Source organism: Mixophyes fleayi, chromosome 1 (assembly GCF_038048845.1).
Source record: "Mixophyes fleayi isolate aMixFle1 chromosome 1, aMixFle1.hap1, whole genome shotgun sequence".
Taxonomy (NCBI): Eukaryota; Metazoa; Chordata; class Amphibia; order Anura; family Limnodynastidae; genus Mixophyes; species Mixophyes fleayi.
This window is the reverse complement of record NC_134402.1, coordinates 435788947-435806614: the sequence shown is the minus strand read 5'-3', so window position 1 is coordinate 435806614 and position 17668 is coordinate 435788947. Positions and strand designations below refer to the sequence as shown.

At 40.7% G+C, this 17668-nt stretch overlaps 1 protein-coding gene across 1 annotated transcript in view; it reads left to right on the top strand.

Moving 5' to 3' along the window:
* TARS1 (threonyl-tRNA synthetase 1) overlaps positions 1–10641 on the top strand; it is a 43330-nt gene extending 32689 nt beyond the window's left edge. Inside the window, exons 15-19 of the mRNA XM_075184617.1 lie at positions 1716–1816; positions 1906–2010; positions 4171–4243; positions 5546–5660; positions 10011–10641. Coding sequence (XP_075040718.1) covers positions 1716–1816; positions 1906–2010; positions 4171–4243; positions 5546–5660; positions 10011–10159 — 543 coding nt within the window. The 3' untranslated portion in view covers positions 10160–10641. The remainder of the gene's footprint in view (positions 1–1715; positions 1817–1905; positions 2011–4170; positions 4244–5545; positions 5661–10010) is intronic.
* Positions 10642–17668: the final 7027 nt, after the last annotated feature.

Sequence of the window (17668 nt, the reverse complement as noted above, 5' to 3'; positions counted from 1 at the left end):
ACTGTATTGATGGTCCTCAGTATAGTTTGTAGTTATGGGGATTGTTTTGTTTTTATGGTTTGTAAAAATATGTTGAGAGCAGTAGAGTGTTCTGAAAAGCCGAGGGCAGCAATGGATGGGCCACTTGAGCAACAATCTATATTTTATATAGAGGAAAAGAACCTAGTGAATAAGATGTAGCACAAGAGATAAGGGTCATTGCTGCTCTGTCCTCAGGAACTGGCCCAGTCTCTGTCTGTAGAGGCGGCAGGATGAAGGACGACCTTGGAGATATTGTTGTGTGGACCTGCATTTTGATACCTTATTGACTCCTAAGAAAATAAATTGCCATTGGGGAGAGATTGCTTTGCAATTACTTGAAGGACGCAGAGTGTCTAATACAGAAGTGATTGAGCGCGGCGCAAAATGTCACAACTTGTGTATTGCCAAGATTGGAGAGATCCTAATTTGTCCAATGTTCCCTGATACCAGCGTGGTCTCCCCGAGTATCTGACATTTCTAGACACACAAACATGACATATGGCAGTACATTATGTTTCCCCTGTGATCTATCTGTTTTGTCTTTACAGTAAGCAATAGAGAACGAATCCTTGTAACATTTTGCCCTGTGTTCAGCTGACTTTATCATTGTGCTTTTTGCAATGTCCTTTCTATCTACTACTTTATAATTGTTACGATTACTGAAAGAGGAAAATCTAATAATATAGGAAACAAAATTATTTTTATTCAATCTTCATTTATTTATAAACACTTGGTTGCAGTTGTTTCTTTGAGAGAAATTAAGTTATCTGAGCCCATGTATATGGTGACAATCAATAGGTCATTATACTGCGGTAAATAAAACAGATTTATTAATAGCAAATATCCCATATAAAACCAATATATAAAATAGCATAGGCCTGGGTATGTATCAAGCTGTACACTCCCAACAACATACAATGGCTTTTGGTTCATACTGAAGACGGGTCTGCCCGGGTCTCCATGGCAACACCCTAAGAGGAGCTCTGATTGGCTCATCTTGTGTGTTTTTTTTTTTGGTTTTTTTCTTTGTTTGTTTTTTCAAACTTTATAACTGTTGAAAGGTTGAAAAACCTGGGTCTCACCATTCATAGTGCAGGCAACCCGGGAATTACCGCACCAAAGGTCCTGGGTCTACATTCCGGTCACGAACACCATTCATACTGCGCCTAAACCCGGGTCGTCTGGGCCTCTCCCCGGCAAAAACCCGGATTTTTCATGCAGTATGAATGGGGTATAAATAAGCTACTTGCAATCACTTGAATTTAATATGTATTGTCCACATGTGGTCAAACCATTGAATGGAGAAAAAAAACTTAATTTATCGGCCTATTTATCACTAAGTGGGAGGTGCCTCATTGCTTTCCTGATGTGATACAAACAACTATTACCCAATGAAACACTTAAATACACTATTATCTTAATGGGTGGCACCAATGTGGTATAATTGCCTCACTTCTCATAGGATCTTAAAATCTGAAATATTTGTTACATTTTTCCTTATACAATGGTTCTATTCCGCTGTTTGCAATTTCTTTTATTGACTATTTTCGGTCGCTTTGCAAAAGTTTCCATAGCCACATACAAAGATTTTTAACTTGTGTCATTTGTTGCTCCTCTACAACCACGTCACTTTAATAAAATCTAAGAATTCGTTTCAGTCACCAACTCCATTTTTTTTTGCTATTGTTTTGTAGATTGACATCCAGATTAAGGATGCCATTGGCCGTTACCACCAGTGCGCCACAATTCAGCTGGATTTCCAGCTTCCCATTAGGTTCAATCTCACCTATGTCAGGTAAGTCGGGGTGCCTGTGAAAAGGGTTATGTCTGTAAATACGGGGTTCCCCATCTCCTTACGCGGCCCCTTGTGCTTTATTCCTGCAGCCCCGACGGTGACGACAAGAAGAGACCGGTTATCATACACCGCGCCATCCTCGGGTCTGTAGAACGAATGATTGCTATATTGACAGAAAACTATGGAGGCAAATGGTAAGTATTGTGCTGTAGAATGACTATGTATTAACACTACAATAGCTGTGTGGTGTTTGACAGCCCTACTGATCATATTATTAGATATCGACTTGCATTATACACAATATCAATCTCTGTGGTCTGTCAATTATCACACATCAGTAAGAAAGCAAAAGTAATCAATTGAACAGCAGGTAAAGCCAGTATTTGACATTCATATAGATTAACAGCTCTGTGGTAGGGGGGATGAAGAATAACGTTCCTGAAACACCTAAAGGGTTTATACGTTTTCTAAATAAATCCGTCATGCTCTCTTTCCCTCTGCAGCAAGTTACCGAGTTAGGAGAAAGGTGCTTCTCTAAACATGCAGGCAGTGATTGACAGACTTGTAGACTTGCTTTGCAGAACTACACTGTGTGATTTGGTAGACTGTCCACGGGGGCAGGACCAGTGATGTCACAGCAGCTCAAATGACTGTAGTATCAACTTTTTGACCTGCACCCGATCCGATTGATAGAATTGAATAATACTTTACTTTTAAACAGAGCTGTCATTGAATGCCAGGGTAAACAGCTTATTTTACCTTCATTTCTTATATCTGAACATTTGTGTTTTGAGTTGGTTGTCTTTTAAAGTCCACAGATGTGAAACTAAGAATATAATAATATTTAAAGGGCACGTTCAGATTTTTTTTTTCTTCTTTTTAAATGTAAGACTGTGTATGGTAAAGACATTGTACGAGCTCAGTTAGTGGGATATACCTCTCTTCATATCCTCTATCTGGGCCTGCTTCATTAAGGCTCGTGAAAAGAACACTTTGTGCTTTTTTAAAAAAATGCTCATAAATCGGACGTATACACATCTGTGTTCAACTAGAAGCGGGTAGGAAGAAACCTCTCGCTGAATACAGGTAAACTCTGCATATACAGCACTTACCATATGGAGCTAGTAATAACACTCTGCACGGTACGTACAATACATGTAATATAAAGTCCCAGGAGCACACACAGAGAAAAGTATTCAAATATTGTTACTTGTTAATAATAATATAGTCATTAATGAAAAAACATTTAAAAAGTATAAAAAAAATGTTTTCAATCCAACACATTAATCGTGAGGTTATTAATATCGACTGTACATAAAATGCACTTGAACAGTTACTCCTGATTGCAGACACATGTTCCAGCTGTATACACAGCTGTCATCACTATCACTCGGCACTTACACCAGACCTGTAACTGGTGCAAGTGATACAACAGTAAAACACGTACCTTAGAGATACCCAAAGCTTGAAACAGAATCTGCTGTGTGTGCTGGAGCTTGGCACCCCCTTACTGTACACGGACTACGTGCATACGCCCAGTCCCCTCCCCGCTCCACCCATGACATCGTAGCCTGTAGTAAGTGTTCTCTTGTGCCCAAAGATGAATTGGATGTTCTTGTATTCACTGGTACATAGTCCGTTCCTGGACATGTGCAGTGCAACTTAACGCAAAATACAGCATGTGTCGCCATTTATGTTTCTTAATTAATTAGCCCCTCTTACCATATCTTGGACTCTGTGGTTACAGAGATCTACAGAATGTGCACCTGTGTGTATTACCATCACAGATGAAATGCAGGTTGCTAGTCTGGTCCACTGAGGGGAAGCTTTATGAAAACCTCTAAAAAAGGAAAAGTGGAGATGTTGCCTATAGCAACCAATCACATTCTAGCTGTCATTTTGTAGAATGTGCTAAACGATGGCTAGAATCTGATTGGTTGCTATAGGCCAGGGTTTCCCAAACCCAGTCCTCAGGGCTCCCCAACAGTGCAGGTTTTCTGGATCACATGTGACATAATTAGTACCACCTGTGGATCTGTAACAATGTGTCAGTTAGTAATGAATACACCTGTGCTTCAGCAAGGAGATATGGAAAACCTGCAATGTTGGGGAGCCCTGAGGACTGGGTTTGGGAAACCCTGGCCTATAGCAACCAATCAGATTCTAGCTGTCATTTTGTAGAATGTGCTAAACGATAGCTAGAATCTGATTGGTTGCTATGAGCAACATCTCCACTTTTACCTTTTAGAACTTCTAGACAGTCTACCCTTAGTCTGTGTGTGAAGTATTTCAGTGAGATGTTTTCTTTCACCACATGCATTCAGCACTGCTCATGTCTTGTCTTTTTCCCACAGGCCTCTCTGGCTTTCTCCTCAGCAAGTGATGGTGGTGCCCGTGGGGCCGACATGTGACGAATATGCCCAAAAGGTCAACACACAGAAAGTTTGCTCTTTTTATTTCAGTTGAATGCAGTGCTTCAGTTTTCATGGGGATAATTACATGTCCCTGGGTTATTTATAGTGAGATCCACTGAATGCCTTTCGCATTTCTGTTATTCTAAATCCATGTGATCTGAGACGCACAGAAAGGGCCGTTGGTCTCCACGCAACCTAGGTGTCTGGTCCTCTTTTATATTTAGACGTTTTATCAGACAGAATTAATAATGTGACATCTCTTCTTGTGATTTTGGAAGGTAATCACTTGAGTGAAAGTAGAGCTATCTCATCTGTCATTATACGGAGAGGTAAACAGTCAGGCAGTCTAATAGTTTCAAGTCTTTCAGATTTCACATCAAGATGGTCTATATGGTGAATGCCGGACATGAGGAAAGCCGTTATTCCATCAGATTGCTGACTCACAGGATGTCAGGGGCCCTTTGGAGAAAAATCATCCCCTGTAACCAAACTTCTCTCAAAATGTAGCTTTCAAATGTTCCCGAAACTCTTTCATATATTTTTTGACTGTTACCTGTAGCGATCGATGGTGTCTTACAGTCAGTAGGTTATTTCCCCTCCAATATTACGTTCTTTTAACAATTTGGTCATTATGTTCTGAATAGACAGTAGTGACACAGAAGCTGTTGACCAGGCCTGTACAACCCATGGCTCTCTAGGTGTTGTGAAACTACAAGTCCCAGCATGCTTTGCCAGCCGATAGCGGGCAGGGTGTCCTGGGACTTGTAGTTTCACAACACCTGGAGAGCCACGGGTTGCTCCATGCCTGTTGCAGACTAAGGAATTGGCAGTGACTTAAAATGATCATATAGAGTGACAGGTGTCGTTTAAAATCAAATGATGGTAAAAGCTTCTCGGAATCTGTGTAATCCTCTCGCTGGTGTGAGGCTGATTTGTTGCTGGGTTTGGGGTTCTATGGTAAGAATGGTTAGATATATGTGAATGTGACCTTTTGCGGTTTATATTAGTACACACATTTCTTTCTAGTGCTTTATCTCTACAGGAAGATTTCACTAACCGGGCAAAGTACAAACTTGTCCACACTACAGGTATTAAAAGTTATCTGTTCCAGAGACATTGCCTGTAATTACACAGCATGTGCAGAAGTGATTTGTAAGGGGCAGGCAGTGGATCGGTGTATAAGATGACCCCGTGGGATGCTTTATAATTACGTGTCTGTGTCCCAGGGCTGTGCTGCCAGGCTGGTGTTATAAACTGCTTTCATCTGTAGGTTTTGTTCCTCGGTCTTAGCAAACCTCTGTTCTTTACACGGCAGGTCAAGGAGCAGTTCCATCATGCTGGGTGTATGGCTGATGTAGATCTGGATCAAGGCTGCACTCTCAACAAGAAGATCAGGAACGCACAGCTTGCGCAGTACAATTTTATTCTGGGTAAGAGGAAAGACTTCTGTTCTCTTGCTCTGTAAATAATCTGTAAGTATGTGAAACATACCATTGTGGGTAGTACATGTGGATGTGTACATTATGAGCTGGTTATTACATTTGTCAAAGGGATATGTATAGTTTTGCTGTTTAGATGATTGCACTAATTCTAATTCTGCATTACTCAAAAAAAAACAAAAAACTGGTGCACTGGTTCTTTTTTGCACAAATGGGCAAATGCCCTATTTGTCCTTGGCAGTAAAATGCCATGTTAGAAGAAGGGTCCTTCTACCAACAAGCAGATGGTGACTGACAGGTTTGCCTTGCAGAATTGCGTTGTATAATTTGGTAGATTGTCCGGAGGGGCGTGGTCAGTGATGTCACAGCAGCTCGGATGACTGTAGTCTCAACTTTTTGACATGCACCCGATCCCCTTGATATGGGAGGGGCTTCAGCTTTTTAGTAGAGTGGGTGAATAATACTTTAGAGCTAAAATTGAATGTACGCGTAACGCTGGACCTTCTACCGCTCTACGACCATCCACTGAATTATTTTACTCTCTTCTCTTTTTCTCCTAAAATAGTTCTCGGTTTAACCTAATTAACGTCTTAAACTAAACACGAGAGTGAGGGACTGTTGGGTCTATAGGCACACACAAGTGAAACATGTAATAAACGTATTACTTACATTGGTCATGGTGCACCTATAAATACACTTGCCACAATAGTGAAACTAAAAGGTGCAAAATGCTTCCCACCGAAAGTATACGATGAGCCCAGCTCCTCTGACCACCTAGAGAATTTTCCCATTTGTGGGGAGGAAAAATGTGTGTGTACTAGTAAAACTTGGATCACCTCTAAATAATCCCATTGTAAATGGAGCTTGTGTCTCTCAAACCATTGCACCCCCAGACTATGTCATCTTTGCTTGCAAATCTAAGTTTTTACCTGTAAAAATAGGTAGGCACCTGATATCACAAATGACCCTTTTTGGTAATTTTTTTTTTAAGAATTCGGGCACTAGCGTATCCGGATTATAGTGGGACCTGGTTAATGAGATTTAAGCAGTTGTTGGTGAGTAGTGTGTTGAAGCTTAATGTACTCCTAATAATAAGGCTGGGGCAGCATGGTGGCTCAGTGGTTAGCACTTCTGCCTCACAGCACTGGGGTCATGAGTTCGATTCCTGACCATGTGCTTATCTGTGTGGCGTTTGTATGTTCTCCCCGTGTTTGCATGGGTTTCCTCCGGGTGCTCCGGTTTACTCCCACACTCCCAAGACGTGTGTGTGTGTTAGGGAATTTAGAATGTAATCTCCAATGGGGCAGGGACTGATGTGAGTGGGTTCTCTGTACAGCGCTGCAGAATTTGTAGTGCTACATAAATAGATGATGATAGTAAGGTGAAAAAATATAAAGTCAAGCTAAATAAAAAAACAAACGAAAAAAAATAAAAATGTTTTTAATGTTTAAAATGCGTTTGATCTGAGCACCTGCTTGTCCGGAATGTCCCCAGTTTTGCATTAAACGCAGATAGAGCAAAATACAGCCAATCCGATCATCCGAATGTTCACAGCAGTACATATTATTACCGGAGACTAGTGTGCTGCTTTAGTGGGAGGCAGTGACCTGTCCACTCCTGTGATTGTTGGTGAGGGCAGGGTGTCATGTGACAGGGCGGTGCCATGATGTAAGGAGAGGAATGCAGGCCAGTTGGAAGTCACAGACTGAGAGTTAGATAGCAGAAGGAGCTGAATCCCCCAGCAGCACAGAGTCGTGATGTGCGGCTATTGTTAAACTACAGCAGGAAGATTGTGGTGTCAAATGCACGTAATTCCATACATCAGACATGTTATTTTCATGATAGTTTAACAAAGCACCTTATTGAGGGAAAGCATTCGGCAAATTGTATGCACCAGTAAAGCAATCACTGTGTAGAGCTTAAACCACTGGGGAAGGCTCCCAATTACAATACAGTGACCGGCAGCCGCATTTGAAGAGGCTGTTATGCCCTGAATAGGCTGCATTGAATCTGAAATTCCATATCTGAGGGAGAAGGTACAATTTGAATACAGATGTGTTGAGCAGACAATACAGATTGTGAGTGTGTAGCATGGACCCTTATTTCATTATATACTTTGTGGACTTATCACCTCTATACTTAGCTTCACTTGATTTGAATGGAACATGTAGTTTGTTCATGCGGTTAGAGAGCCCGGAATATAGCCTGTGTACAGAGATATGGCTCCTCTTGTGTCTGAAATGTATAATAGTGCTGTGTTTTATAAAGACACGGTCATCGGATTTATAGTGTACTTGTCGACTCCACTTACTGGAGGCAGACACTTTGCAGGATGAACCAATATTCAGCCTATCATTAGGAGATAATGACATCTTTGAGGCATGAGGCAAATTGTGCCTCTCTCCCTCCATGTATGCTAAGTAGATTAGCTCTGTACAGCACTTGCTCGTTTAAAGATCTTCTGTTGCCTTCTTTAAAGAAACCAAGTGAGAGATGGACTTTTACAATAATCAAATCATCAATTGAGATACCACATAATGGGATTTTTATATATTTTTTTTTAAAAAAGTAATTTCATGTATGTTGGAAAATAAAATATTGAGTATCACCTACCATGGCATTGTATAACATCTTAGAGCCCACTTCACAATCCTCGCAGTTTACATTATCTCTTATACACAATGCTTTCATTAAAAGACCAACAGCATAGCACCCGGACACCAAATGTGTGTGTTTCTTTCCATGGTCCAGCTGGCTCCTTGGTGGGACTGACTGGTTGAATATTTTGTCGACCTTCTAATTAACAATGCTTAGATCCGTTGCCTGCCTTTCTGGTAGAGATACCAAGTAGGTGGGTAGTTTGCATACATTTTAATTAACTAATTTGTAGCTAAATGTGCAGATAAAACAAAACGAGATTATGCGCTTTCTTTTTCTGATGAAAGTTGCAAAGTGTTGGAATGTCCAGAACAGCAGAGAGATGTACAGTAAGGTAATCGTCTGTTGTGATAGCTCTGTTGCTTCTCGGCCTTTTTGGCTAAGATGAAGTGCAGTTGTGGCAGAGATGCCCTGGGTGAAGCTTCAGCAAATCCCAGTGGTAAAAGGGGCTCCCCTAAGCTTGCGGTCCCCAAAGAGACCTTTCTGTTCCGGGGGTCGGGGGTTAGGGCTGTTCCTCTGCAGAGAAGGGCCAGTTCCGCACCGTTTGATTTGTGCACCTTTTTCTTTCACTTACGGCACAAAAATAAAATAAAAAAAATATCACTGTTGTAACATATGTACGTGTTATATGTAGATTTTTATTTGTAAAGCATCACAAGTGGACATAGCTGTTGACTATGAATTGAACTTGTCCATGAATTCAATGGTTTTCAACAAAATAGTATGAAGGAGATTCCTCCTCTAGAGAACTGTTGATCTACTTGTACTCCCTATTTCTCTCACTTAAAGAATATTAAAGACCTCTTGTCAGGAGGCTGGTTGTTGTTAACCAAGCATTTTTGTAACCTGGTACTTTGTTATAACATGACCTCATGGACAAACAGTCTGCCCAGTATATAAATTATTTATTGAACTGTACACAGACTCCTACACTCCAGATCAGTAAGCGGAGCTTGTAGGAGACCTACAGAAGGGGAACGTCAGACACACTATACAGAACTCTGATTATGATGATGAGCTTGTGAGTCGAGTTGGGCAGAGCTCTGTGTTTCTGTGGTTGACCACCCAATCAATGTCAGTGAGTCTTACTGATTTGTAGTAGGGCTTACACATACTTGCCTACTCTCCCGGAATTTCCGGGAGGCTCCCGAACTTCGGGGAGTCCTCCCGGAAGAGTAGGCACAGCTCCCGGATCCTAAACAAAATTGCAGAAATTCACGGCATTGAATATCGGGGTTCAGGGCTTAATTGCGTCATTAATCCCCGCCCCCACTATTCAATGCCGTGAATTTCAGCATTTTATAGTGGGGTGGGGCCAACATTATGCGTTTTTCAAGTCCCACCCCCAACCACCCACCCCTTCACCCCCACAGCTCCCAGAAGCCAGCTTCAAAAGGTTGGCATGTATGGGCTTACAGAATTACCAGCGAGCTATTTAAATAATGAGCGCCCTTATGGTTGGTCTCCTGGTCAAGCAGAAGTGTGTGGTTGATATTAAAAAAATGTCATTGTTTGTTTGCTTTGTCATTCTATAAGCATCTGCCAGCCTCCGGAGAGGTTCACAGGTCTGTGTGTTAATGTTCTAGTTAACCATGAATCAGATATATGGCTGCAACAGCATAGAGTAAACACTAGGGGGCACCCCTTTCATACTGTGCTAAACTATTCTGTGCTTCATTTCAGTGATCGGAGAAAAAGAAAAAGCCAGCGGAACAGTAAACATCCGCACACGCGACAACAAGGTGCACGGGGAGCGGACAGTGGCACAAACAATTGAGAGACTACTTCAGCTGAAGGAATCGCGGTGTAAAAACGCAGAGGAGGAATTTTAAATATCTTTCTTTTCTAAAGGGAATTGAGTTTCTCAGCCGGCACTGTGCGAGGAATAACATTCATTCTTTTATACAGAATTAAAATGAAGTACCAGTAATTGAGCCAAAAAAAAACAAAGGAAGACCCGTTAAGTTATGTCCAGTGCTCGTAGGAAATGTTCTCTCAGGGAACAGTAATATTTTTATTTTCAGGAATTCCGTGACCTGCTGTTTTTTATGGGATATTGTCATATATATTTTTTGTTCCTGTCCTTTTGTCTTCTCAGTCTGGTTGTACAGCATCTGTTGATTTATTTTGGTTGTCTTGCAAACAATTGTCACAAATGCTTCCCCAACGTGATCTACTGTAATGGAAACAACTGGGAAGATCAGCGAACAATTTTCTTATAATGTTACATAGGTTAGAACAAATTTTCACTGGGGATAAATACATTGAGGCTTCAGCTAATACCACAAATATTGAATAAACATGAGAAACATTGTGTCTGGTGCTTATTTTTGTAGTTGTATCTGAAATGTCCCATGTTTTGTGTTAAAATTTCATGGAGGGATGTTAAAGTACATGTATGTTCTGATGGCACTGAGCGTCTAATAGTGAGGAAATATGCTAATGGCCATATAATAACTATTTATAACTAATATCAATAGACTACTCCTAAAGTTAGTTTCCAGTTTAACGATTCCTTTTCCTGCTCTAAACTCACAAGAATCCAGATGTTTGTATCATAATCTTTTACAGATGTCAAGAACGATTGTCTTCAAGGTGTACAACTTAATTTGTCATTATATAGTCTCATTGTAACAATTTTAAACGGAATATAAAACCGTTTATTAAGCATGGTTTAAGACCGCCAAGTTTCTTTTTACTCTTATTAGCATATATGGTAGCATAGATTGTAAGTCATTATATTATTTGCCTGTTTAATCATTATGTATAAGTACTTTGTGTATTGTCACGGTGCTGGCAGACACGTCACTTCCTATAAAGCGTCTTAGTCCTGAGAGGACTGGTCATGAGGTACCAGCTGAAGTCAAAGGATTGGAGAAGGTAGAATAGTGATGTGCAGTCAAACAACAAAACAAGTCTTCAAAGCACAAGCACTGAGATCCACAACAAAACTTTGCTCCTGCACAGGTTTGGTAGAAGTGAGGGACTTTATAAAAAGCTACAAACAGGTGAGATGAATTGTTCTGATTGACCTGACCTTTTCACTGAAGGGCTGATTGCAGAGTAAGGAAAACTGTGCAGTAGTCCAGGTGAGGTGACTAGCTAGATTGCTGTTCTTAGCAGAGTGCTGATTCGAGGAATTGAGAGAAGGTGTTTGTAGCTGTTATTGTGAATGGTTGTCTGACAGCTGTCACCTGGAGCTGGTGTTGTGAATCCTCACATTTATCCCAGAAAGAGGATGTATGAAGTGGATCTGGCCACCATGTGGGGCTGGGGAAGGGAATGAATGGTGTCTGTGATAGTCCATTACAATTCCTACTACAATTCTAATTCACACAGCTACTACCATCCTTGTCACTATATACTGCAAATTGCAACTTAAACCCTATGCTCTCACATTATCTCATTGACAATATGCTTCAACAAATCCTATTACACACAGTCCTAACACAGTTACTCCATCATTACTCCACACATTCAACCATTTACTATTTTTTTTTCACCAAAACCTATGTAGTTCTAGAACAGGCAAATCTCCCTATGCTCCTATACATTATCTCACAACCATGGTGTCTGACATAATGACACGGCTAACCTTTAACTCCTGTGCTGTGCATTGTGTACTGTGTGCATACTTTGTTATAACTAACAATCCACATAATCCTCAATACTACACTACACAGTGTGATGAAATATGTTTGATGTCACCTTAACAAGCCTGTCCCTCGTTTCTCAGAAAATGTGGACCATAACATGTACTTTTATAGTTCTGTTAGTGGTTCCCAGCTCACCAGATTGCAAGTGCAGTGTATCTTAACTATGTGTTACCCACTGTAATAATGTGTATTGTTGATATTGCAATGATACTGTTATATATTATTCTTAAATTGAAACCGGGTGGGTAATGGGTATGGATCGTGTGGGGTCCTGTTCCAAGATTCAAGGGGCAGTAGCTGCATTAATTCCCCAACCCCCCTCTTTTCTCTAGAGCAGTGTTTCCCCAAGCCCAGTCCTCAGGGGCCCCTAACAGTGCAGGTTCCCAGGTCACAAGTAAATTAATTATACTACCTGTGGATCGTTCAAAATGTGTTGGTCAGTAATGAGTACACCTGTGTTCCAACAAAGAGAGATGGAAAATAAGCGCTATTAGGGGTCCCTGAGGACTGGGTTTGGGAAACACTGCTCTAGAGGAAGTCCTGATCAGCTGAGAGCTATTTCTGCATGAATAAGCTTGTAGGGCAGTGGTTCCCAAAACTGTGTGCCGTGGCTCCCTGGGGTGCTGCAGCGATCTCGCAGGGGTGCCTCGGCCAGGGCCATTTGTAAGCAAGCCAGGGGACTTCTTGGTAAATATTTTTGCTTTGGGTGCTTTGAACTGTGAAAGTTTGGAATCCACTGTTGTAGGGGTTTAATACTGGGAGTGTCACTTTATTATCTGGGCCTTGCCCTTTAATTTACCCTTAATTAATCATCAGTGTCTCAGGTTGTACTCAGCCAGATACCGTGGTGTCAACTCAGCAGGGGACAAAGGGATGTGTTAGGATAAGAAGGGACAGCCCTTTTGACAAAAAAGCAACTCCCAGAGGACTCCACTATGTAAGGCCACCCTTGACCCAGCCCCTAAAGCGTGGGAAAAAAGAGGGTGTAGAGAAAGGTTAGAGAGACAGGGGAGGTGGTTGTTTTGTTTGTTTGTTTGTTTTTTCATTTTTTCATCCTATGAAGAACTCCAGATTTGGAGTCGTTACTTGGTGGACCTGCTCTAACAGGGAGACCAAAATGTTTGATTCCTACCATGCTGGTAGAGGAGAGATGACCTAGCTGGGATTCAGCAAGTCAGAACATCCAGTTGACTGTTACTCCTTAAGCTAGTGGTATAAGGAACAGATAATGTGGTAAACCTGCCTGGCATTTACTGTTTGTATATAAAATTCAAGTGATTGTTCTTATTACAATAAATGTACGGTTGTACCTTTCTAACTGCATTTGTCTGAGTGACTATAGGATTCCTAGAAGGTACTGAGTTTGCTTCCCTGATAGAGTAAGGCACCCCTGGGTAGCTAGCCCGTGTGAAGTGGGTATAATTGGGCCAGATCAACCTGGTATCATCACACACAGAATCACAGTCCTTCAGTTAAACACAGCACAATAAAAATCAGCCAGTCACAAAAGCAAATTTTAGGTTAGTGCCCAGCAATGCAACTCTACCCTTCCAGACCTACTACTCTGCTCTCAAGAGAGCAGAGCGAGGTTTTTCTGAGCATGTGAGGAGTCTGCTGAAGAGGCCTATGCTCTGCTCTTTTGAAAGTCCCATAGCAGCTGCCCTTACCCCCCTTTAGTTCTGCCACTGGCAAAGAGCATCTTAAAGACCTCTATACAATACAGATAACATTCTCGTCAACTCTATAGAATACAGAATGCATTCTTGTGATATCTAAGATGCAGAGAGCTCGCTGGTGACCAACATACAATAAAATAAACATTTTCAATAAGCAATGCACAACTCAAGAGTATTCTTGTGACTACAGAAAACATTTCTGAGACTAGAATGTAAAACACAAAACATACTAGTGTACTGTTTACAGACTCCAGATCAATAGTGGCTTCATAATTCATGCAGATCTCAACTGGCTTTATAATACATGCCACCACTAATCTCCGCTGGCAACGAAATGCACAAACTAGATCTCTTGATAGCGTCACAAATTAATTGGAAGTTGTAAAGTTGGTTATCTGTTCTTCCTAAAATGGGTTAGTGTGGTTGCTGCCACTCTGGAATATAAGGGGGGGGGAGGTTCTAGCCGTCTAAATTGTAAAAATAAAGAATGATTCTCAAGCCGCAGGGAATAGTGCAATAAATTGTATTGGCAGATGTAAGTAGTATAGACCAGATATTTATGTATTCCTTAAATAGTGGTAAGTTCTCCAAGGTAGTTCATAATTCGAAATAAATGGTGAAGTATAGAGTACAGTCTTGGTGATTTAACAAAAGTTTCTGTGATGTCTCGATAGCAACCTGATGGGTGCAATCATATGAAGATAGAAATAATTTGTATCATTAAGGTACATCTGTCTGCAGTAGCAGGGCTGTGTGTAAGAAACTTACCCCTCTGAGGTGTTCTCCCTAGGGTCTCTGGTCCTTTTGTGTCCCTCTGTCTGGGGAGGTATCTTGTTTTTTGGCGCTCATGTCTTGCCATCAGAGATTGCCAATGTTTTGATTTCACTTTTAGCTGTGGCCGACGCAATCCTTTTAAAAAAAAAAAATAAAAAAAAAAATGTTACGGATTGTATAGTCAGTGGGTCCTGTAGTGATTAAGGGATCCCACTTCAGTCAGCATAATATAACAGATACTCAATGCATTTTGCCCTATGGAAGGGCTTCCTTGGTAATGAATGAGCTGGGCTTGGTGGGGCCAATCTTTATATGGCCTGGTCCTAATTGATGCACGCAGATGATTGGTGGTGTTCCAGGCACTGCAAGTGTTAACGTAGCCCATGGTTTCTGTTCATGAAAAGTCAATAGGGGCCAGTAAATGGAGGAAGGTAGATTGATCTAAATGTGGTCCAGGTGTTAATAACAATCATTCAACAAAGATTAGCATATGAGAGAACTTTGTAGTATAATAAGATCATACATATCTTTTTGTACATACGTTTATGCTGAACTTAGTGCCCTAAAATAATATACTGCAATTTGTACTTTACTCTGTCTTCTTTTTGATCATTATAATACCTACCAATCTTAGGTATAAAATCTAAATATTTCTTACACAATCTATCCCACATCCCATTTCCATTCACCACACGTTCTACACAAATTAATTACTTGCCCCTCTTTCGGTCCTAAGTGATTTCTTGGCACGCCAGAGTTGAAGATTGCTTGTGTAGGGATGACTAGACAAATCCCAGCACTATGATTCATTGATAGTTCTAGCCATTTACACCATATTGTATTAAGTCTTTATAAAATATTTATAGAATATAAAAAATATCTTCCTCCTCAGAATAATTTCCTGCTTCCCTGCTCATCGTCGTCGTCCTCATCATCATTTATTTGTAAGGTGCCCCAAAGCTTCAAATTGACAAATCATATAAAATGCACATAAAAACAAGTACATATGAAGTTAACAAACAAGGTCCATGTATGAGACAAGAGGGCAGAGAGGACCCTGTACATGAGAGCTTATATTCTAGACAGGGCAATGGAGAGACAATAGGAGCTAGTGGGACTCATGAATGGAGATAGGATTGTTACTGGAAACACATACCAAAGTAGTGTTGTTGAAGGCAAGCCGGCCAGGACGCTTGTTCCGGAAGTTATTTGTAAAGTTATCGAATTTGAGGGTTTTGTAGACTGTCACTTGTTGTACCATCTCCAACCGGCTAGAAGATGATCATTATATACATGCATGATAATTTGCTAAAAGACATAGAAAATAGTCTCTGACTCTCGACATGCTGTCCCGCCATTGCAGTGGCGGATCTAGAGGGGGTGTTCGGGAAAATCGCACCTCCTGGCAGCACAAAACGAACTTTAAATTGCACCAAGACGTTGCCCCTCCCAATCTTTCCAGATGCCCCAAACAATCTGAAAGGGGATTCAAGGCGATCCCGCAGCTGAATCAACTTTAGGAGGCGGTTCTGATGCTTGCTGGACGTTCTTGGGTGCCCTGAAGCCTTCTTCACAACTATTAAACCTCTCTCCTTGAAGTTCTTGATGATCCGATAAATGGTGGATTTAGGTGTAATCTTACTAGCAGCAATATCCTTGCCTGTGAAGCCCTTTTTGTGCAAAGCAATGATGACTGCACATCTTTCCTTGCAGTTAACAAAGGAAGAACAATGATTTCAAGCACCACCCACCTTTAAAGCTTCCACTCTGTTATTCTAACTCAATCAGCATGACAGAGTGATCTCCAACCTTGTCCTCATCAACACTCTCACCTGTGTTAACGAGAGAATCACTGACCTGATGTCAGCTGGTCCTTTTGTGGCAGGGCTGAAATGCAGTGGTTGTTTTTGGGATAAAGTTAATTGCAATTCATCTGATTTGCCTTCATAAAAACTAAGGCAGCAGACTTTGTGAAAAATAATATTTGTGTCATTCTCAAAACTTTTGGCCATTACTGTACATACTATTACTGCAGTACACTCCATTGCAGAGTACTGTTGCTCTATCAATGGCAGACACCCCAAGCCACCCTTTGCAAATATTTATTTCTCAGTATTATAGTACTCTTGTAGTATTTTTCAGTTTTGAACTAAGACCACATACTGTTGCTGATATCCTTGGCACTCAGAGGAAGGTTATTGGCTAGCTAGTGCCTTAAAGTAGGGTGCTGCAGACAATGGTTCATACTTTGAAAAGACTTTATGTCAGTGCTGCATGACACGTATGCCTTCACAAAGTAGAATTCCATGCTGGCAACTGACCTGAGAATTTATTAATTTTGTAGCAGGATAGATTCTAGCTTGCAATTTAATACTATATGTGTGACAATTAAAGTACTTTTTTTTTCCATACAGTAAGGCAAGATGTACATTGGGAACATGTGGATTAATTATGTTATATTATACAAAACAGCTAGGAATAAATCATTTGGCTTAAAAAAATAAAATAAATTAAATTCCTCTGCGCACAGTCAGTCAGTGCCAATTAATATTAGAAGTGTATTGTGACAGCATCTACCTCAGTGAGTAATATATGATGATTAAAAGCCTTGAAAAAACTGAGTCCAGTAAAACGCGCGTCGGCATTACACGCGCAGACTCTCTTCTGTCTTTATTATCAAACCTATATTAGTATGCTGGTACAATTTTACTTAACTTGGAGTTTTTTTTATAGCAGTTAGTTGTGCCTGTTCTGATGTGCAACAATTTAGCGTGGCAATCTATTAGGCAATATCTAGTGCCTTAGCTATAAGACTATCATATTGAGCTCACATAGGCAGCAGGGATAGCTGTAGCGCTTTGATCAGCTGTTATATATCATTAATTCATAGAGGCTGCCCTGCTGTTGCATAACACTAGAGGGAGATTATAGAGTATTTTGCTTTATACTACGACACTCCTAACCCAGTACTGGCCCAGTCTGCCCGTTTTATTTATCACTTACCTATTATACAGTTCTACTGCTATTAGATCTGACATTTCCTACCCAGTGTTTTATTTTATTTTGTATGAATCAACCTTTAGAATTTATTGATCCTCTCATTATATTATGAATGTTAGGTTCTTTGGTTGATCCCTAATCCAGCACTAATTTATAATCTATATATTATTCTAGGAGGGTTAGCGCGTTCTAGCAGCACGTCTGCTAGTTTTACCAGATAGAGTGCATTTTGGTC